Source organism: Ranitomeya variabilis, chromosome 2 (assembly GCF_051348905.1).
Source record: "Ranitomeya variabilis isolate aRanVar5 chromosome 2, aRanVar5.hap1, whole genome shotgun sequence".
Lineage (NCBI taxonomy): Eukaryota > Metazoa > Chordata > Amphibia > Anura > Dendrobatidae > Ranitomeya > Ranitomeya variabilis.
The window spans coordinates 14,474,834-14,498,158 of NC_135233.1; the positions used below are offsets into that span (position 1 = coordinate 14,474,834).

General features: G+C 46.0%; 1 protein-coding gene across 6 annotated transcripts in view; it reads left to right on the forward strand.

The window, feature by feature from the left end:
• Positions 1 to 23,325, forward strand: part of DNAH8 (dynein axonemal heavy chain 8) — a 411,047-nt gene that overhangs the window by 260,144 nt on the left and 127,578 nt on the right. For 5 of the 6 annotated variants that reach the window (XM_077282008.1, XM_077282010.1, XM_077282011.1 and 2 more), the window contains 13 exons: positions 4,291 to 4,469; positions 5,138 to 5,325; positions 5,409 to 5,495; positions 5,814 to 5,921; positions 8,027 to 8,161; positions 11,483 to 11,644; positions 13,056 to 13,326; positions 13,624 to 13,865; positions 13,967 to 14,107; positions 15,003 to 15,240; positions 15,593 to 15,735; positions 16,022 to 16,156; positions 16,744 to 16,866. In XM_077282008.1, the coding sequence (XP_077138123.1) occupies positions 4,291 to 4,469; positions 5,138 to 5,325; positions 5,409 to 5,495; positions 5,814 to 5,921; positions 8,027 to 8,161; positions 11,483 to 11,644; positions 13,056 to 13,326; positions 13,624 to 13,865; positions 13,967 to 14,107; positions 15,003 to 15,240; positions 15,593 to 15,735; positions 16,022 to 16,156; positions 16,744 to 16,866 (2,152 nt within the window). The remainder of the gene's footprint in view (positions 1 to 4,290; positions 4,470 to 5,137; positions 5,326 to 5,408; positions 5,496 to 5,813; positions 5,922 to 8,026; positions 8,162 to 11,482; positions 11,645 to 13,055; positions 13,327 to 13,623; positions 13,866 to 13,966; positions 14,108 to 15,002; positions 15,241 to 15,592; positions 15,736 to 16,021; positions 16,157 to 16,743; positions 16,867 to 23,325) is intronic. The other variant, XM_077282007.1, reaches the window with a different exon arrangement.

Here is a 23,325-nt window from a genome sequence, read left to right on the forward strand (position 1 = left end):
AAAACCCCATTCAGTCATTGATGCTCTCGTTGTGTTTTCAAAGCTTTCACTATATAACAATAATGACGTAATAACAGCACAATGTGGGTCAGTACGATTATTGCAATACTAAATGTGTTAAGTTTTCTTTTTAGATTTTATGGCTTTTAAAAAATAACACAAAAATTAGATCAGGATGTGCAGCATGGACACGGGGGTTAGTCCAGCGAAGTTCAGATGAGCTGGTTATGCCAGTAGCACCTGGAGCAGTAGAGCTGGATATGTTGGTCGGCTCCTGGAGCAGCAGAGCTGGATATGTTAGTCGGCTCCTGGAGCAGCAGAGCTGGATATGTTGATTGGCTCCTGGAGCAGCAGAGCTGGATATGTTAGTCGGCTCCTGGAGCAGCAGAGCTGGATATGTTGATTGGCTCCTGGAGCAGCAGACCTGGATATGTTGGTCGCCTCCTGGAGCAGAAGAGCTGGATATGTTGGCAGGCTCCTGGAGCAGCAGTGCTGGATTTGTTGGTCAGCTCCTGGAGCAGCAGAGCTGGATATGTTGGTCGGCTCCTGAAGCAGTAGAGCTGAATATGTTGGTCGGCTCCTGGAACAGCAGAGCTGGATATGTTGATGAGCTCCTGGAGCAGCAGAGCTGGATATGTTGGAATGTTTGAGTTGGTTATGCTGGACAGCACCTTGGACATTTATTGTCAGAGCAGAGTATGTAGGCCCTCACCTTAGAACAGCAGGTCCAAGTGGTTATAACAGACCTGAGTTTGAGTCTACCCACCTAAGACACTCCAAAAAGGCAGCACTCTGTGGTCCCATAGCATGCAAATATGAAAATTGAATTGCATTACTGCATTAGAAATATTACAAATTGGGAAAGCTTAGCTCATAAGTTGGCCAATTCATGTGTACCTGGAAGCCACGTTAAAGGGCCACTGTCACCCCCCTCCAGCCGTTATAAACTAAAAGAGCCACCTTGTGCAGCAGTAATGTTGCATTCTAACAAGGTGGCTCTTTTAGTTTTTGATTCCGTTATTCCCTCAATAAAGCGTTTTAAAATTTGTACAAAATAACCTGTCCTTAGACCTGGAGGCGGTCCGAAGCCTCCTCTGTGAATCTCCCAACGGCCGTCACTCTTCTCTTCTGGGGATGTGGTCGCCGCCCCCTGAGCGCTGTTTCTTCTTAAATCCGGCGCCTGCGCTGTGCGTGCCTGCCTGGGACAGGCGCAGTCTTCATTGTCCGTCATAGGTCAGATCCAGGGTGCCTGACTGCGCCTGTGCGGGCAGTGCGGCCACCCTGTTGCTGAATCCCCGCCCCGCACTGTGTTATTCATTATGCACAGTGCGGGGCTGGGGTTCCTGGGCATGCGCACTGCGCTGTTCAGACGCTCCCCCGGTCCCCCGCTTTCCAGCGTTGCCGTAATATACAAGTTTCCTTGCCAGCGTTTGGAATGAAGCAGCCGCAAATAACAACGCTGGAAGGCGGGGGAGCTGGGGGAGCGTCTGAGCTGGGGGAGCGTCTGAACAGCGCAGTGCGCATGCCCAGGAACCCCAGCCCCGCACTGTGCATAATGAATAACACAGTGCGGGGCGGGGATTCAGCAACAGGGAGGCCGCACTGCCCGCACAGGCGCAGTCAGGCACCCTGCATCTGACCTATGACGGACAATGAAGACTGCGCCTGTCCCAGGCAGGCACGCACAGCGCAGGCGCCGGATTTAAGAAGAAACAGCGCGCAGGGGGCGGCGACCACATCCCCAGAAGAGAAGAGTGACGTCCGTTGGGAGATTCACCGAGGAAGCTTCGGACCGCCTCCAGGTCTAAGGACAGGTTATTTTGTACAAATTTTAAAACGCTTTATTGAGGGAATAACGGAATCAAAAACTAAAAGAGCCACCTTGTTAGACTGCAGCATTACTGCTGCACAAGGTGGCTCTTTTAGTTTATAACGGCTGGAGGGGGGTGACAGTGGCCCTTTAAGGCGTTTCACGTTTCCAGGACCTAGCAATGCCATTCCTCTCTTAGAATAAAGTCTTGATCTGTATGAGAACATGAATCCTCTCTTAAGGCCCCGTCTCACTTAGCGATTTACCAACGATCACGACCAGCGATATGACCTGGCCGTGATCGTTGGTAAGTCGCTGTGTGGTCGCTGGGGAGCTGTCACACAGACCGCTCTCCCCAGCGACCAACGATCAGGGGAACGAGTTCGGCATCGTTGAAACTGTCTTCAACGATGCCGAAGTCCCCCTGCAGCACCCGGGTAACCAGGGTAAACATCGGGTTACTAAGTGCAGGGCCGCGCTTAGTAACCCGATGTTTACCCTGGTTACCAAAAAAAACAAACAGTACATACTCGCCTTTCGGTGTCCAGGTCCCTTGCCGTCTGCTTCCTGCTCTGACTGAGCCGCCGTACACTGAGAGCAGAGCGCAGCGGTGACGTCACTGCTGTGCTCTCACTTCTCACTGTACGGCCGGGAGTCAGTGAGAGCAGGAAGCAGACGGCAAGGGACCTGACGGACATCAGAAGGCGAGTATGTATTGTTTGTTTTTTTTTACATTTACGCTGGTAACCAGGGTAAACATCGGGTTACTAAGCGCGGCCCTGCGCTTAGTAACCCGATGTTTACCCTGGTTACCAGTGAAGACATCGCTGGATCGGTGTCACACACACCGATTCAGCAATGTCAGCGGGGCCTCAACGACCAAAAAAAGGTCCAGGCCATTCCGACACGACCAGCGATCTCGCAGCAGGGGCCTGATCGCTGGTACGTGTCACACATAGCGAGATCGCTATGGAGGTCGCTGTTGCGTCACAAAACTTGTGACTCAGCAGCGATCTCGCTAGCGATCTCGCTATGTGAGACGGGGCTTTTAGACTGAAATTTCTCTCTCTGTGGAGGGGTAGTGGTTCTGCTGGGATTACTCCGCCTTTTAGCCACAGGTGTTTTTAATCCCAGCAGGACCACTACCCCTCCACAGTGAAAGAGATTTTAGTCTAAGGCTGCCATCACACTAGCAGTATTTGATCAGTATTTTACATCCGTATTTTTGAGCAAAAACCAGCAGTGGGTGATAAATACAGAAGTGGTGCATATGTTTCTATTATACTTTTCCTCTATTTGTTCCACTCCTGGTTTTGGCTTACAAATACTGATGTAAAATACTGGCCAAATACTGCTAGTGTGACGGCAGCCTAAGAGAGGATTCATGTTCCCATACAGATGAAGACTTTATTCTAAGAGAGGAAAGGCATTGCTAGGTCCTGGAAACGAGAAACGCCTTAACGTGGGCTTCCAGCTGCACATAAATTGGCCACTTTAGGTGCTAAACTTTCCAGTTTTTCATATATCTAATACAGTAATGCAATTCAATTTGTTATGCGGCTCAGACGCAAACCAACATTTTATTTTGGAAATGTCTTTATTTATCTCAACAATATTTTAAGTTGAGTTTTCCATATTGGTGTAATTGTACAAAACAGTGGAGGACTTGCATAATTTTCTCCATTTCACCACACGTGGATTTTTTTCTTGTTTTTGACATCATTATCTGGTAGAGAGTCGACATTCAAAATTACAACTCTGCCCACAAAAAACAAGCCCTTGTATGTCAGCGGAAAACAAAAAGAAAAACTATGACTCTTAGGCTACTTTCACACTAGCGTCGGGCTCGGCCCGTCGCTGTGCGTCGGGCCGACGTTCCCGACGCTAGCGTTGTCTCCGCCGCACAACGGGGGCAGCGGATGCATTTTTCCAGCGCATCCGCTGCCCCATTGTGAGGTGCGGGGAAGTGCGGGGAGGTGGGGGCGGAGTTCCGGCCGCACATGCGCGGTCGGAAAAAGCGGACCGTCGTGAGCAAAAAACGTTACATGTAGCGTTTTTTGCTCCCGACGGTCCGCCACTGCACGACGCATCCGTCGCACGACGGGTGCGACGTGTGGCAATCCGTCACAATGCGTCGCTTCATGTTAATCAATGGTGAAAAAACGCATCCTGCAAACACTTTTGCAGGATGTGTTTTTTCGGCAAAACGACGCATTGTGACGGAATGCAGTTAACGCTAGTGTGAAAGCAGCCTTAGAAGGATGGGAGGAAAAAAAAAAAATGGCCTAAAGGGGTTCAGGATTCCTCTTCAGATTCTTGCTGTTGTGTGAATCGTCTGTATTTCTGGTCTGTGCCTATTATAAAGAGCGCGTTTGTAGAGATTCCTGGAGTCTGCACGTGTCTGTGTGAGTGGTCACTGCACAGGATCTGTACAGCCGATGATTAGGTCCCCGACTTTCGCCTTCTTCCGCCCTTTGCAGGTGTTACATCGCGCTGGCTCATGCTATAGCAATGAACATGGGAGGATCGGTGGTCGGTCCTGCTGGAACTGGGAAGACAGAAACTGTGAAGGATATGGGAAAAGCTTTGGGGAAATACGTGTTGGTGTTCAACTGTTCTGATCAGATGGACTTCAGGGGGCTAGGAAGAATATTTAAAGGTAACAGAAGTTGCTCCCACTCCTTAGATACAGACATGGATTCCTGATTGACAAAATGCATATAACGCTTCTCTAGTCTACTCTCACTTTTTTTTTTTTTTTTTTAGTATGACTGGGGTTTTATACTCCAGCCATAACAAAATAAGTGCTGGAATGAGATGCTTCCTAATCAACTACCATGCACCACGGCAAGAAGCGTTACACTGCTCGGGGGCTGGAGCACATCCCTATCATAATTTACACCACATCTGTCAGCCGTGCTGGATGCATCTCCTCCCACCCAGGCGCGGCTGGCCGGATCTAGCAAAAAATGACAAAAGTTGTTAAATCTTTGCACATGTTTGAGTTGTGCAAATATTCTACAACATTTCAAGTAGTTGATGCTGCCTGACGTCTCTGGGGCCCTCGTCAATTCTTTGATGAAATTTATCAGTGTTCTAGGATCTTCAGTGCAAAGATGCTAAGTTGTATTTTGGCCTTTTAAATGCTGTAAAATGAAGACAGTCATAAAAGTCTTCCAAACGTGATGCAGAGAGTGGAAAAAAAACAAAAACATCCTGTTTCTGCACCAATTTCACTTTATTTTATTAAAATATTTGCGCTATTGCTTTTTCACATGTGATTCCCATCCACCAGTTGCAGATATTTTCCATTTTTCTCCTTTTCAGGCCTCGCTCAATCAGGGTCCTGGGGCTGTTTTGATGAATTCAACCGTATCGATTTCCAGGTTTTGTCAGTGGCTGCGCATCAGATTAATATTGTCCTCACCGCACGAAAAGAATTAAGAAAGCAGTTTATTTTCAGTGATGGGGACATTGTCAACCTAAATCCAGAATGTGGATTATTTTTAACCATGGTAATTTTTTTTTTTACTTTTCTCATTTTGTGAGCTATCCAATTATTGGGAACGCCACCAAACTGCATGTTTGTGTCCCCTAGAATCCAGGATATGGCGGGCGACAGGAGCTCCCCGAGAATCTGAAGATACAGTTTAGAACAGTTTCTATGATGGTACCTGACAGACAGGTGATTTTTGTGCAGAATAATGTAATTACTTCTTCTCGTTCATGTCATTGGGGACATAGCAAACACGAATATCAGCTTCTGCTACTGAGAGTGGACATTACAGGCCTGTTGGCCCTTACCTACACTGCTAAAGCAACAGAAATCCTACAGGAAAAGGGGGAACTAGTGGGGTGAAACACAAGCTCATGGGTTCGTAGATCACTTGATTATCCAGAAAGCCTTCCACCTTCCGATCTATTGAATGGAATATTATTAGCTAATGACCCCTGCCTTCATATATCTGAACAGATGTACTAAGTCTTAGTTCTGCTCTTTTAGATGATTTTGAGAGTAAAGCTCGCCAGTTATGGGTTTCTGTACAACGTGTCCTTGTCTCAGAAATGTCATGCCCTATATAATCTCTGTGAAGAACAGTTGTCGAAACAGGTAACCGTGTGTGTGTGTGTATGTGTGTACATATTACACTGCATTCAAAAAAATAAAAGGAACACTACAATCCCACATCCTAGATATCACAGAATGAAATATTCCAGCTGTAAATCTTTATTACATAGTGGAATGTGTTGAGAACATTAAAACATAAAAATAATCAATGTAAATCACCATTAATATCCCATGGAGGTCTGGATTTGGAACGATACGTAAATTCAAAGTGGAAAATGAAGTTACAAGCTGATCCAACTTCAGTGGAAATGCCTCAAGACAAGGAAGTGATGCTCAGTAGTGTGTGTGGCCACCACGTGCCTGTATGATCTCCCTACAATGCCTGGGCATGCTCCTGATGAGGCGGTGAATGTTCTCCTGAGAGATGTCCTCCCAGATGTGGACTAAAGCATCCGCCAACTCCTGGACGGTCTGTGGTGCAATGTGACCTTGGTGGATAGTGCGAGACATGATGTCCCAGATGTGTTCAATCAGATTCAGGTCTGGAGAACGGGCGGGCAAGTCCATAGCTTCAATTCCTTCATCATGCAGGACCTGCTGACACTTCAACCACATGAGGCCTAGCATTGTCATGTATCAGAAGGAACCCAGGACCCAGTGCACCTGCACATGGCCTCATAATGGGTCTGAGGATCTCATCCCAGTACTTAATGGCAGTCAGGTTACCTCTGGCGAGCACATGGAGGGCTGTGCGGCCCTCCAAAGAAATGCTTCCTCACACCATTACTGACCCACTGCCAAACCGGTCATGCTGAAGGATGTTGCAGGCAGCAGATCGCTCTCCACAGCATTTCCAGACTCACAGGTGCTCAGTGTGAACCTGCTCTCATCCGCGAACAGCACAGCGTGCCAATGTTGAATCTGCCAATCTTGGTATTCACTGCTAAATGCCAATCGCTCTGCATGGTGTCGGACCCTCATACCATCCTCATGGAGTCTGTTTCTGGCAGTTTAGGCAGACACAAGGATGTTAGTGGCCTGCTGTAGGTCATTTTGCAGGGCTCTGGCACTGCTCCTCCTGTTCCTCCTTGCACGAAGGCGGATTTAGCGGTCGTTCTGCTGGGTTGTTGCCCTCCTACGGCCCCCTCCACGTCTCCTGGTGTACTGGCCTGTCTCCTGGTAGTGCCTCCAGCCTCTGGACACTACGCAGACAAACACAGCAAACCTTCTTGCCACAGCTGGTATTGATGTGCCATCCTGGATGAGCTGCACTACCTGAGCATCTTCTGTCGGTTGTAGACACCACCTGATGCTACTGTACAGTACCTCTAGGGGTGAGAGCAATGACCAAATCCAAAAGTGACCAAAACAGCCAAAAAGGATTAGAACAGAGAAATGGTCTGTGGCCACCCCCTGCAGAACCGCTCCTTTATAGGGGTTGTCTTGCAATTGCCAATAATTTCTACCTGTTGTCTGTTCCTTTTGTACAACAGGAGGAGGAATTAATTCACGATTGGTGTTGCTTCATAACTGGTCAGGCTGAATTCACAGAAGTGATTGATTTGGAGTTACCTTGTGTTTTTTAAGTGTTCCCTTTATTTATTTTTAGCAGTGTATTTATAATGTGTGTGTGTGACCATTAACGTATGCCTGGGTTGGGGTCATGACAACAGTTTTCTGGGCCCGTACACCAGTCATCACTGAATGTGTCCGTGTGGTGTACAAGACGTGAGAATTGTTAATGTGTAAACTTTAAATTAATGGGTTATATAATGGGGTCACTTATACTTTTGGGGATTTTTCTTTCACATTTTCTGTACGAAAAACATGTGCGACCGCTGCAGTGTGATAAAACGAAGCCTTACCCCAAGCTTTGTTTTGTTACAGGGTGCAAAGTTTTCTCAGTGAATTCCTTAATGAGTATGTGATGAAATATTCACCTTGTCTCCTCTGCACTGAGCCCAGGACTTGCTCCCTGTGTGGATTTTCAGTTTTCCCAACTCAGTCTATATAATGAGATATGATCGTAGGGTGTGTGATTTGTACTTGTTTGTTCCTGTAATTACTGTGAGCGCTATCAGTGCACTTTAATGTATGCGATGCCCCGTATGGATTATTGTAAATCGGTGAAATATTACATTGTTAAGGTTCATTATGACTTTGGATTGAGAAACATCCTGTCGGTTTTGAGAACACTGGGGTCACAGAAAAGAGCGAGACGGGAGGAGAGTGAAGCCGGTATCGTGGTGCGAGCATTGCGAGACATGAACCTTTCCAAGTTGGTAAGTGTCCTGTGCAAATGTGAAAAAGCAGCTGAAGTGACTAATGTGTAAATGTGAGTGTTGTCCTGATCTCAGATACTTATGGTTTAAGAAGCCGCCTATCTGGGGCGAAGAGAATACTTTACACGATGAGACAAGCAGCCAGTAATATCTGTAGTGACATCATTTATAGTGAGAGACGGAGGCAGTAATGCACTGCTGTGCAATAGTTTTAGGCAGGTGTGGAACAAATGCGGCAAAGTGCGAAGCTTTCAAAAATAGAAGTGATAAAAGTGTATTGTTCGCAATTAGCCAAAAGCAAAGTGAATGAAGAGAAGAGAAATGTGAATCATGTGGATATTTGGTGGCAGCCCGTCACCTCCATCACTTTTTCTAGGTACACTTGTCACTTTCAGAAAGTCACCCCCAACATCCAGTCAGTGTAATTAAGAACGAGGAGTCCTGAAAGTGATGAACGGTCACCAGATACTGATGATGGAGGCTATGGGCGGTCACCAGATACTGATGATGGAGGTGATGGGCAGTCACCAGATACTGATGATGGAGGTGACGGGTGGTCATCAGATACTGATGATGGAAGTGATGGGCAGTCACCAGATACTGATGATGGAGGTGACGGGTGATCACCAGATACTGATGATGGAGGAGATGGGCGGTCACCAGATACTGATGATGGAGGCGACGGACGGTCACCAGATACTGATGATGGAGGTGATGGGTGGTCACCAGATACTGATGATGGAGGAGATGGGCGGTCACCAGATACTGATGATGGAGGAGATGGGCGGTCACCAGATACTGATGATGGAGGAGATGGGTGGTCACCAGATACTGAGGATGGAGGTGATGGGTGGTCACCAGATACTGATGATGGAGGTGACGGGCGGTCACCAGATACTGATGATAGAGGAGATGGGTGGTCACCAGATACTGAGGATGGAGGTGACGGGTGGTCACCAGATACTGATGATGGAGGTGATGGGCGGTCACCAGATACTGATGATGGAGGTGATGGGCAGTCACCAGATACTGATGATGGAGGAGATGGGCGGTCACCAGATACTGATGATGGAGGAGATGGGCGGTCACCAGATACTGATGATGGAGGAGATGGGTGGTCACCAGATACTGAGGATGGAGGTGATGGGTGGTCACCAGATACTGATGATGGAGGTGATGGGCGGTCACCAGATACTGATGATGGAAGTGATGGGTGGTCACCAGATACTGAGGATGGAGGTGACGGGTGGTCACCAGATACTGATGATGGAGGTGATGGGCGGTCACCAGATACTGATGATGGAGGAGATGGGTGGTCACCAGATACTGAGGATGGAGGTGACGGGTGATCACCAGATACTGATGATGGAGGTGATGGGCGGTCACCAGATACTGATGATGGAGGTGATGGGCGGTCACCAGATACTGATGATGGAGGAGATGGGTGGTCACCAGATACTGAGGATGGAGGTGACGGGTGGTCACCAGATACTGATGATGGAGGTGATGGGCGGTCACCAGATACTGATGATGGAGGTGATGGGCGGTCACCAGATACTGATAATGGAGGTGATGGGCGGTCACCAGATACTGATGATGGAGGAGATGGGTGGTCACCAGATACTGAGGATGGAGGAGATGGGTGGTCACCAGATACTGATGATGGAGGTGATGGGCGGTCACCAGATACTGATGATGGAGGTGATGGGCGGTCACCAGATACTGATGATGGAGGTGATGGGCGGTCACCAGATACTGATGATGGAGGTGATGGGCGGTCACCAGATACTGATGATGGAAGCGACTATATAAGAATATATTAAAAGGAGGTGTTAAAACAGAGGCTGACCCCACAACCAGTGCTGTGGAGTCGGTGTCCATTTTGGTGGAGTCGGAGTGCTTATAAAATGGACCGACTCCTAAAATATATAATTTATTGGGTTCAGTAGTCGGTGCAGGATGCGCTGAAAATGTTTTCATAATAATTTGGGAAAGTTCTGAAATGTCCTATAAATGTCTGTCCTGCTCCTGATCTCAGGATCTCGGCTTTTAATCTGTGCTGCACTTTATGTCCATGCTCAGTAGTGACCGGGGCTGTGGAGTCGGAGTCATTGAGTCGGGGGTCAGGAAATTGAGGAGTTGGAGATTTGGTTTACAGACTCCACAGCCCTGTCCACAACAGGGGCCTAAATTAGAAAAACATAATTTACCAGCCGCCAAATTTACATATGCAATTTCTTATCCCATAATCAGTATACAGATCCCATGTACAGGGGGTAAAGCGATATCATAGAAATGATGGACAAGTGTCAAAACCGTTCTCAGAAAAAAAGGCGATACTGTAGAATACCCTGGATAATCAGATGGAAAATCCCATAGATGTGTCACATACCAGTATTGTAGTGTACTAGCACAGCAGGGAGGAAAAATGAAAACTAGAAGAGATCATACAGCGAGAACCGCAGCAGATCCACGTCAGAACCTGTCACTGGGATCCAGGACAAAGTGTCCTAATCAATAAATCCTCCAGTATAGATGGTGGAGACATATGAGACCCTCAGGGACATGGATCCAGGCACTAGGACTGATGGGATTAATAATAATAATAATAATCTTTATTTTTATATAGCGCTAACATATTCCGCAGCGCTTTACAGTTTGCACACATTATCATCACTGTCCCCGATGGGGCTCACAATCTAAATTCCCTATCAGTATGTCTTTGGAATGTGGGAGGAAACCGGAGTGCCCGGAGGAAACCCACACAAACACGGAGAGAACATACAAACTCTTTGCAGATGTTGTCCTGGGTGGGATTAGAACCCAGGACTCCAGCGCTGCAAGGCTGCAGTGCTAACCACTGCGCCACCGTGCTGCTGGGATTTACAGTTCTCATTAATCTTTCATATTTCGTTAATTAATAAAAATAAAGCACTGTTATTTTGGAAAGCGTGTCACTGTGCAGCATTGTTTCCACATCTGCCTAAAAGTTTTGCACATTGCTGTCCATCAATTATATTGAGAAATGTGGAGTCTGGTTTTATTTTTGCATTTTTTTTCATTTATCTATTCTATGGAGTTTCCCACATTTCTGTCTTTTAACCCCATCGGGCTTAGCACTAACGCCGATGTAGTCAGCATGAAATCTCTAAACCTAGTGATTGGCTGCAGCGCTGTAGTGGTCACTGCAGACAATGAGCTCCGAGTCAGAGGGGCATCGCTGCTGTAGTGGGGGCAGCTGTAGGGAGATTGTACTATCTGGGACCAGACATTGGGGTTAACATATGAATTCTTGTAAAATCCCTGTCACTTTCCTCCCAGGTTGAAGAAGATGAACCTCTCTTCCACGGTCTGATCTGCGACCTTTTTCCCGGCTTCCAGCCAGACAGCAATTCATACATCGATCTTCAGAATGCGGTTTCTAATCAAGTGACAATATCTGGACTCATCAATCACCCGCCCTGGAACCATAAACTAGCCCAGGTACTGAACCCAAGGCTTTCAATTCATGTTGTGATATTCAATGTCCACCGCCGGACAGCCGCAGGTTAATCGATTCAGGACCAAAATTAAAATAACAACAGTGTATACTTGGCTCCTGCATGTGCCCTGCAGTCACATGACATTGTTGTCACTTGTCGCCTGCAGTCAGTGATCGGCCGCACCTCAGCCGACAAGTCACAAAGCAATGTCACGTCAACGTCAGGAACCGCGGTGCCGACATTACTGGAATGGCGCCACTGCAGGAGGGGAGTAGAAGCGCGCTTATCTTAATGTGGGTCCTGCATCGATTAAGCTGTGTTATCAGGGAGTGAACAGCCCCTTTATCTCCTTCCCTCCGATGTCAATTTTTGCTTGCGCACTTCCATTTTTTCTTTTTCCAAGAGTCATAATTTTTTTTATTTTCTGTCTCCATAGCTGAATATTGGCTTGTTTTTTTGTACAATAAATTGTAGTTATGAATGGCACCAATCATTTTACCATAAAATGTGCTGAAAAACAGGGAAAAATGTTTCGAAGTCTGGTGAAATGTTAAAGAAAACGTAATTCCATCGTTGTGTTTTGGTTTGTGTTTTACATTGTTCATTGCTGTGTAAAGATGATCTGGAGACCTGAAGGTCAGTATGATGTGAGTGAGCAAAGCGTGTATTTAAATCTCACCCGCTGATTGATTTATATGGGCGACGGGGCAAAGGGCATGGTAATCAGCTCGCCGCCAGTTCGCGCCACTTTGTTGCCAACAAAAGGTTAAACAGCAATGATCATCACCAGCTCCAGTCACTGCTGGCTGTGTAATGCTAATACGCCGTGGACACGTGCCATACATGTACGCCGGCTCTCGGGAAGGGAGTTAAAGGGTTATTCCATTAGAAATCATTATCCACAGGATAGGTGATAACTTGCAGAACGGTGTGTGTCCCATCAATTCCATACACCGGTGGACGTGTATGTGTGTCAGCGCTACATTCATTGTCCACAGGACTGCTGAAGAGACGAGAACCATGCCCAGCTTTCTCCTGACATCCCATAGAGAAATAATGGAGCCGTGACACTTTGGTGGCCACTAATCCATCCCAATGGGGCATTTGGAAGTTATCACCTTTTGGTAATCAGACCCCTCTAAGTTTTCACCCATCTTTGATCAGACACCTTACCAAAGTGCTCCATTTTAATGATGAGAATGAGCCTTATCCCATGCATTTATGATTGATGGTATCCCTGGGATGTGCAGTCAGTGTACGGCTGTCCATGTACAACGTCTAGGGGTGATGGAGATCTGTTGTCAGCGCATTGTGCCAGCAGGAGCTTCTACAATGCCATACCCTCGGAGAAAAAGTGTACAAGAAATATGTGGGATGATCTGACCAGCATCTGGTAATTTATTGTCTTACAGCTATACGAAGCCTCTGAAGTGCGTCACGGCCTGATGACGCTGGGCCCAAGTGGTTCTGGAAAGTCCTCACTTATTAATGTGCTCATGAAGGCCCTGACAGAGGGTGGGCTTCCACATCGGGAGCTGCGCATCAACCCGAAGGCCATTACGGCCCCTCAGATGTTTGGACGCCTGGACACTGCAACCAATGACTGGAAGGATGGAATATTATCTGCCTTGTGGAGGAAGACTCTGAAAATAAAAAATGGTATCAGCAGCTGGTCGACTCCAGGTTTCCTTTCTTTTATACACTAGAATGATTAAGGAAATTGACTGTCTTTTACCGAAATCGCTCATGTTTTTTTACAACTTTGTACTTTTTGTACTGGGATCTCATAATAAATTTTGAAGAGTTTGTCTTCTACATCCTCTATGTATCTGTTACTCCTACCTTTCTTCTCCTCAATCATCTTCTAAGCTGAATTATGTCCCCAAAGCTGAATTTATTTGCTAAAATACTTGGATGTTGTGAATCTTGTATGTTTTCTTTTTTAATCTGTTTGTTGGGAAACGTATTGCTTACTTTTAGGTGAAAACGTCTGGATTGTCCTGGATGGTCCTGTAGATCCCATATGGATTGAGAACCTGAATTCCGTTTTGGATGATGAGAAAACGCTCACATTGGCAAACAGCGACCGTATCCCAATGTCTCCATGCTGCAGGTTGCTATTTGAGGTGGATAGCATAGTGAACGCGTCACCAGGGACAGTGTCTCGGGTGGGCATCGTCCTCCTCAGCTCATCAGTCCTCCCCTGGAGGCCAGTATTACAGGTACAATTACACCGCCTTAATCCGCTCCCCTCCCAGCGTAGAGGAGACAGCGATTTTTACTAATGATTTCTTACTGATTTTTGTCTTCTCTCCTTCCACAGGCTTGGCTAAAGAAGCGTCCTGCCGAAGAGAGAGAGATTTTCCAAGTCTTGTATGATGAAGTCTTTCAGGATGCGTATACGTTCATGAGTCTGAAACTTCATCCCAAAATGCAGCTTCTGGAGTGCAGTTATATCACACAGGTGAATGTCTGCCCGCTCCTATACTGAGCACGTCCCTCCACTCTACATCTGTGCCACCTACGTCAGGTGACAGCGCGGCTTATTATTTCATGAGATTAGCTTATTTTATGCCATTTTAGCATACATAGGTACTACGCTTGGTGTTTTCTCCTCCCACGAATACTCATCTTTGTTTTTTTGGATTATTGTTTTACCTGATTGATTAGGCCCCAATGTTTACTGTGTAAAGGATGATTTATACGAGTAGACAATCGGTAAGTTTCGAATAACTCATTGTTCATAATCATTGTGTCATGGAAATGGTTGAACGACCGGACAATATGTCCCAGAACTCTCCTTTATTGTGCATGAAATCGTTCAGGGGAAACAATTAATTGCTTCTCATTCATAGATTGCAAAATGGAAATTTGTTTAACCTAGAATTCTGGCGTAAAGCACTTTGATAACACATTTTGTACAACTTCAAGTTGAGCAAAAATGTTTAGACTTTTGCCATTTTCACACACAACTCCAACAAAATGGGCGAAGCTTAGGTGGGAGCGTAACACCACAGTGTCTGATTCATGACCCCAGAAATCTTACTCCAGTCCTAAACTGGACTTTTCAGATGCTCCTGATTCAATAAGAGATGTGCACGCCCCTTCATCAAGTCTAGCGGGGACAACACTGGTCTTGATGACTCGGGGCCGTAGTATATTGGCTGGATGATGGTGCTGAGACTTCACCCAGATGAGAGTGTGAAGACGCTGTGTACGGTGCTGCTGCACACAACAAGTACATCAATAAAGTGGACTTATTTTCATTTGCATCACATTTGTGTGTTTCCTTTTCTCTAATGCCTCGTCAGCTACTCTCTGTCATCCATGTGAACGTTCATCTTGTTTTCCTCCCGCAGTCCATTAATGTCTTGGAGGGCTGCACGTCTACAACAGCTGAGCACAGCGTGACGGACCACGGCCGTCTTCACAGACTCTTCATCTTCGCCCTGATGTGGAGTTTAGGGGCTCTTCTGGAACAGGACTGTCGTGATCGCTTTGAGGCCTTCCTTAGAAACCATAAATGCAAGTTGGCCTTACCAGAAGCAGATGTAGATGCTCGACAGTCAATGTTTGACTTCCTTGTAGATGAAAACGGTAAACTGCGCTGCTTATTTAATCCCTGGGGAATGCGGATCGCTGCTCTGGAGTATGTTCTCTAAAGTGTCATGTGTAGGACATGTAATGAGTCCTGTATCCTCCTACTGTTCTATTAGAAATGTCCGTATGTCAGTGTATTCAGTACATTCTTTTCTTTGTTTTGTACAACGCCACTACTGATGGTGGAGCGCTACTTATGGTTGTTATATCATTGTCATGGCGGCCTGTGTGGTCAGCGCCACCTAGTGGTGAGATGAAATCACCTAATTCTCTGTATTGACAATGAAATTTGTGATTATGGATCAGATTTTAGTTCCTTGAGCTAATTCCCAGTCTCATTTATTTGTAGGTAACTGGGAGCACTGGAACAAAAGAGTGCCACATTATTCCTGTCCGAGCAATAGCGTTCCAGATTACTCCTCCATATTAGTACCTAATATTGACACTGTCCGCACTCAGTTCCTGATAGACACGATTGCAAAACAGCAAAAGGTAAGACAGCATGCTCTCACATAAATTCCCAGATGTGTGGTAAGTTACATTATACGTCGGCCTTGTTCACTAATCAGATTTCATGATTTTGGTGACTGAAGCGTGTGAGAAGCAGCTGGGATCTAAACGTCCATAATCTTATATCCACGGAGTAAAGATGTCTCCCACCTGTATAGACATGTGACGGCTGTGCTTTGCTGTCCTGCACCTCGGCCCTCGATTCCTCCTGGATGGCTTGTGTCCATGTGTCCAGCTGCTGCTGACCAGATCTGATTGTGATTTTCAGGCCGTTCTATTGACTGGAGATCAGGCCACCGGAAAAACTGTGATGATAAAAGCTTACATGAAGCAATACAGCGTAGAAGAGCACGTGTCCAAATCGGTAAACTTCTCTCCAGCTACTGACCCCGCAATCTTTCAGGTATGACACATAAGAGTATAAAAGATCCCACAAGTCTGACCTAACCTCCAGAACTACAGCCGCCTGTGCTCAGTAGTGCTGCGTGGGCTCCTGGTGCTGCTGCTGTAATACGGAGGATAAACCGTGGCGAAGTGATCATCATTTATAATATTGATTACTTCTGAATTAATAGTCAGGCCTCAATTTCACAAATTATCCACTAAACATCTTACCAGGAGTTTGTTTCTTGCAGTTGCTCTAATAATGTCTTAACAATCTGTGGATGTGAATGAAAACATTATTTTTGCAGCTAAAATCTGGACACTATATTTATTTAGAATAAAAAAAAGCTGGAAAATAATCCACCCAAAAGCAGGAGCAGCCCTTTGTGATCGCCGTCTCTTACCCCCGATACCTGTGCTCTAGGGTCAGAGACGTTTTACAGCAAGAATCACTTGGATCATTCTCGAGGTTGTGCAGTAAATGCCAAGCTCTTACCGTGAAAAAGACTGAGTGCAGATGGCGGGAAGGCGACCTGTGTATAGCACCGACGCTGCTGTTATTTTCCTAGTTACATATTGAATTCTGTGTCTCACGGTGTTTTGTAGAGAGCAGTGGAAAGCTACGTGGAGAAACGCCTCGGCAGCACGTACGGCCCTCCGGGAGGTAGAAAGCTGAGCGTGTTCATTGATGACATTAACCTGCCGGCTGTCAATGACTGGGGAGACCAGGTACCTGATCACACTGCGAGCAGCATAGGAGCCATTTTCTGTAAAAACCTGAGGATAAATGTCATTATAAAAATCACTGATCTACTGAGAGATGCTTGGTTCTGATCATTATTAATACATCACGATTAATAACTTCGTCCTTTATGAGACTTAAACAATCACTTCCATAATGAGGAAAAATGAAATACACTTTACCGCGTCCACGGTCTTTTGGGCTCCTCAGAATATCCTCTGTTGTGAACTCTATTTTTGGGCTCCCTCTAGTGGTCACAAGCGGTACTGTGTAGTGTTGTCTTTCTGCAGGTTGCAGCATCAGCTGGTTCGTTATCCTTGGTTGGTTTCCTATTTAGCTCACCTGGATACTCAGTTCCTTGCCTGCTATCAATGTATTCAGTGCTCTTCAGATTCCGTGTGTCTACCTTGCTCCCAGTCTCTTCAAGACAAGCTAAGTTTTTGTTTGATCATTTTTTGATTATCAGTGTTCATTATGTTTTTAGTCCAGCTCGCTAAAATGTGATTTCCTCGCTTGCTGGTTGCTCTAGGGGACTGAGGTTCTCCCCCCACACCGTTAGTTGGTGTGGGGGTTCTTGAAATCTCAGAGTGGATATTTTGTAAGGGTTTTTTACTGACCGCATAGATTCCCTTTTCTATTTTCTGCTATCTAGTATTAGTGGGCCTCATTTGCTGAATCTGCTTTCACCCCTGTGTATGTGCCTTCCTCTTACCTCACCGTTATTATCTGTTGGGGGCTTCTATATCTTTGGGGATTATTTCTCTGGAGGCAAGAGAGGTCTTTTCTTTCTCTCTAGGGGTAGATAGTTCCTCAGGCTGGCTCGAGACGTCTAGGATTTTTTAGGCACGTTCACCGGCTACTTCTAGTGTGTTTGGATAGGTTCAGATTTGCGGTCAGTCCAGTTTGCCACCTCCCTAGAGCTTGTCCTATGTTTGTTACTTAGCTGGAGTAATTTGTGATCCTCAACCACTAAGGATCATAACAGTATAGCAGGACTAAAAAGTGTTTAATGCATCGCAGAAGTGGGATAAAAAGAAGACCTGAGTACATTTTTTTTTTTTCCTCCCGCTTTTCCTTTGCTGCAGTCTGTTTAGCTTCTTTCATCCCCTTGAACTCTGGGTGGTTTTGAGCTCAGCTGCAGACATGAATGTTCAGACTCTGACTTCTAGTGTGGATCATCTTACTGCACGGGTGCAAAGTATTCAGGATTTTGTTATTCGTAGCCCTATGTCAGAACCAAAGATACCCATTCCTGAGTTGTTTTCTGGAGATAGATCTAGGTTTCAAAATTTTAAGAATAATTGTAAGTTATTTCTATCTCTGAGACCTCGTTCCTCTGGTGATTCCGCTCAGCAAGTTAGAATTGTTATCTCCTTGTTGCGTGGCGACCCTCAAGATTGGGCTTTCTCTCTGGCGCCAGGAGATCCTGCATTGCTTAATGTAGATGCATTTTTTCTGGCTCTTGGACTGCTTTATGAGGAGCCTAATCTTGAGAATCAGGCAGAAAAAGCGTTGCTGGCTATCTCTCAAGGTCAGGATGAAGCAGAGGTGTATTGTCAAAAATTTCGGAAATGGTCGGTGCTTACTTAATGGAATGAGTGTGCCCTGGCTGCAAATTTCAGAGAAGGTCTTTCTGAGGCCATTAAGAATGTTATGGTGGGGTTTCCCACCCCTACAAGTCTGAGTGATTCTATGGCTTTAGCCATTCAGGTTGATCGGCGTTTGCGGGAGCGCAAATCTGCTCATCATTTGGCGGTATTTTCTGGACAGAGACCTGAGTCTATGCAATGTGACCGAACTCTGACCAGAATTGAGCGACAAAGTCATAGACGTCAAAATGGGTTGTGCTTTTACTGTGGTGATTCTGCTCATGTTATCTCAGCATGCTCTAAACGCTTAAAAAAGGTCGCTAAACCTGTCACCATTGGTACTATACAGCCTAAGTTTATTTTGTCTGTTACTTTGATTTGTTCTTTGTCGTCCTACCCGGTTATGGCTTTTGTGGATTCGGGTGCTGCCCTGAATCTGATGGATTTGTCGTTTGCCAGGCGCTGTGGTTTTGTCCTGGAGCCTTTGGAATTTCCTATTCCTCTTAGGGGAATTGATGCTACACCATTGGCTGAGAATAAGCCTCAGTATTGGACGCAAATGACCATGTGCATGACTCCCGTACATCAGGAGGTGATTCGCTTTCTCGTTCTGCATAATTTGCATGATGTTGTCGTTTTGGGTCTGCCATGGCTGCAAGCTCATAATCCAGTTTTAGATTGGAAAGCTATGTCTGTGTCAAGTTGGGGTTGTCAGGGAATTCATGGCGATACTCCGTTGGTGTCTATTGCTTCTTCTACTCCTTCTGAGGTCCCTGAGTTTTTGTCTGACTACCAGGATGTATTTGATGAGCCCAGGTCCAGTGCCCTGCCCCCTCATAGGGATTGTGACTGTGCTATAAATTTAATTCCTGGTAGTAAATTCCCTAAGGGACGACTTTTTAATTTGTCTATACCAGAGCATGCCGCGATGCGGAGTTATATAAAGGAGTCTTCGGAGAAGGGACATATTCGCCCATCCTCTTCCCCTCTTGGTGCAGGTTTTTTTTTTGTGGCCAAGAAGGACGGTTCTTTGAGACCTTGTATAGATTATCGTCTTCTGAATAAAATTACAGTCAAATTTCAGTATCCTTTGCCATTATTGTCTGATTTGTTTGCTCGGATTAAGGGGGCCAGTTGGTTCACTAAGATAGATCTCCGTGGTGCGTATAACCTTGTGCGCATTAAGCAGGGAGATGAATGGAAAATAGCATTTAATACGCCCGAAGGCCATTTTGACTCTCTAATGCTCCTTCTGTGTTTCAGTCCTTCATGCATGACATCTTCCGAGAATATCTGGATAAATTTATGATTGTTTATTTGGATGACATTTTGGCCTTTTCTGATGATTGGGAGTCCCATGTGAAGCAGGTCAGGATGGTGTTTCAGGTCCTGCGTGCTAATGCTTTATTTGTGAAGGGCTCAAAATGCCTCTTCGGAGTACAGAAGGTCTCCTTTTTGGGTTTTATTTTTTCTCCTTCTACTGTGGAGATGGACCCAGTCAAGGTCCAGGCTATTCATGACTGGACTCGGCCCACGTCTGTTAAGAGTCTTCAGAAGTTCTTGGGTTTTGCTAATTTTTACCGTCGTTTCATCGCTAATTTTTCTAGCGTGGTTAAACCTTTGACGGATTTGACCAAGAAGGGTTCTGATGTGACTAATTGGTCTCCTGCGGCCGTGGAGGCCTTTCGGGAGCTGAAGCACCGGTTTTCTTCAGCTCCAGTCTTATGTCAACCAGATGTCTCTCTTCCCTTCCAGGTCGAGGTTGATGCTTCTGAGATTGGAGCAGGGGCTGTCTTGTCGCAGAGAAGCTCTGATGGCTCTGTGATGAAGCCATGTGCTTTCTTTTCAAGAAAGTTTTCGCCTGCCGAGCGGAATTATGATGTTGGTAATCGGGAGTTGTTGGCTATGAAGTGGGCATTTGAGGAGTGGCGACATTGGCTCGAAGGAGCTAAACATCGTGTGGTGGTCTTGACTGATCACAAAAATCTGATTTACCTTGAATCTGCCAAGCGCCTGAATCCTAGACAGGCTCGTTGGTCGTTGTTTTTCTCCCGTTTCAACTTCGTGGTCTCATACCTGCCCGGTTCGAAGAACGTGAAAGCTGATGCACTTTCTAGGAGTTTTGTGCCTGACTCTCCGGGAGTTTCTGAGCCGGCTGGTATTCTCAGAGAGGGAGTGATTTTGTCTGCCATTTCCCCAGATTTGCGACGAGTGCTGCAGAAATTTCAGGCGGATAGACCTGACCGTTGTCCACCAGAGAGACTGTTTGTCCCGGATAGATGGACCAGCAGAGTTATTTCCGAGGTTCATTCTTCGGTGTTGGCGGGTCATCCTGGGATTTTTGGTACCAGAGATTTGGTGGCTAGGTCCTTCTGGTGGCCTTCCTTGTCACGGGATGTGCGTTCCTTTGTGCAGTCTTGTGGGATTTGTGCTCGGGCTAAGCCTTGCTGTTCTCGTGCCAGCGGTTTGCTTTTGCCTTTGCCTGTTCCGAAAAGGCCTTGGACGCACATTTCCATGGATTTTATTTCGGATCTTCCAGTATCTCAGAAAATGTCTGTCATCTGGGTGGTGTGTGATCGTTTTTCCAAGATAGTCCATTTGGTGCCCTTGCCTAAGTTGCCTTCTTCCTCCGATTTGGTTCCTCTATTTTTTCAGAATGTGGTTCCCTTGCACGGCATTCCTGAAAATATTGTGTCTGATAGAGGATCCCAGTTTGTGTCCAGGTTTTGGTGGACTTTTTGTGCCAAGATGGGCATTGATTTGTCTTTTTCGTCGGCCTTCCATCCTCAGACTAATGGCCAAACCGAGCGAACTAATCAGACGTTGGAAACTTATTTGAGATGTTTTGTTTCTGCTGATCAGGATGATTGGGTGACTTTTTTGCCTTTGGCCGAGTTTGCCCTTAATAATCGGGCTAGTTCTGCTACTTTGGTTTCACCTTTTTTCTGCAATTCTGGTTTCCATCCTCGTTTTTCCTTGGGTCAGGTTGAGTCTTCTGACTGTCCTGGGGTGGATTCTGTGGTGGATAGGTTGCAGCAGATTTGGAACCATGTGGTGGACAATTTGAGGTTGTCACAGGAGAAGGCTCAGCGCTTTGCCAACCGCCGCCGCGGTGTGGGTCCCCGACTTCGTGTTGGGGATTTGGTGTGGCTGTCTTCTCGGTATGTTCCTATGAAGGTCTCCTCTCCTAAATTCAAGCATTGCTTCATCGGTCCTTATAAGATCTTGGTAATCCTTAACCCGGTGTCTTTTCGTTTGGGTCTCCCAGCATCTTTTGCCATTCACAATGTATTCCATTGGTATTTGTTGCGGAGGTATGTGGTACCTGTGGTTCCTTCTGTTGAGCCTCCTGCTCCGGTGCTGGTCGAGGGCGAATTGGAGTACGTGGTGGAGAAGATTTTGGATTCTCGTATCTCTAGACGGAGGCTTCAGTATTTGGTTAAGTGGAAGGGCTATGGTCAGGAGGATAATTCCTGGGTTGTCGCCTCTGATGTTCATGCGGCCGATTTGGTTCGTGCCTTCCACGCGGCTCATCCTGATCGCCCTGGGGGTCTTGATGAGGGTTCGGTGACCCCTCCTCAAGGTGGGGGTACTGTTGTGAACTCTATTTTTGGGCTCCCTCTAGTGGTCACAAGCGGTACTGTGTAGTGTTGTCTTTCTGCAGGTTGCAGCATCAGCTGGTTCGTTATCCTTGGTTGGTTTCCTATTTAGCTCACCTGGATACTCAGTTCCTTGCCTGCTATCAATGTATTCAGTGCTCTTCAGATTCCTTGTGTCTACCTTGCTCCCAGTCTCTTCAAGACAAGCTAAGTTTTTGTTTGATCATTTTTTGAGTATCAGTGTTCATTATGTTTTTAGTCCAGCTCACTAAAATGTGATTTCCTCGCTTGCTGGTTGCTCTAGGGGACTGAGTTTCTCCCCCCACACCGTTAGTTGGTGTGGGGGTTCTTGAAATCTCAGAGTGGATATTTTGTAAGGGTTTTTTACTGACCGCATAGATTCCCTTTTCTATTTTCTGCTATCTAGTATTAGTGGGCCTCATTTGCTGAATCTGCTTTCACCCCTGTGTATGTGCCTTCCTCTTACCTCACCGTTATTATCTGTTGGGGGCTTCTATATCTTTGGGGTTTATTTCTCTGGAGGAAAGAGAGGTCTTTTCTTTCTCTCTAGGGGTAGTTAGTTCCTCAGGCTGGCTCGAGACGTCTAGGATTTTTAGGCACGTTCACCGGCTACTTCTAGTGTGTTTGGATAGGTTCAGATTTGCGGTCAGTCCAGTTTGCCACCTCCCTAGAGCTTGTCCTATGTTTGTTACTTAGCTGGAGTAATTTGTGATCCTCAACCACTAAGGATCATAACAATCCTCCTCCATCACCACATTTGCAGACTCGGCATATAGATTGAAGAGACTGTAGCGGCGATGTTGGGCAGCAGATCTTCCTTAAAAATCTTCAGAATTTAAGAGACCTCAAAACATAATCCGAATGCATGGCAACCGGCTAGGTGCACTTGTCCAAAAAAGGACTTTATTATCTCACAAATCTATTTCAATAACAACTCGCAAGATAGTAAAAACCCTCAGCGTGCCAGTTCTTGCTTGAACCTTGGTTTCGCCTGGCAGCTTTTTCTTGGGATGAACTGTTTGTACTTCATGCCCTTTGACCTTTTATCCTCAAAACAGATTTGAAAACTTTATTGTGACCATTATTAGTTTAGCATGCGCAGTATCCCTTGTATATAGGAAATGGGAATTAAAATGCCCAAATCTAGAAGACAAGCCTCATGTACTTTGTAAGACAGTAATCTATATATTCAGGTATATGAGCAGAAATATTTATCGTTATGAATATTCATGTGAAC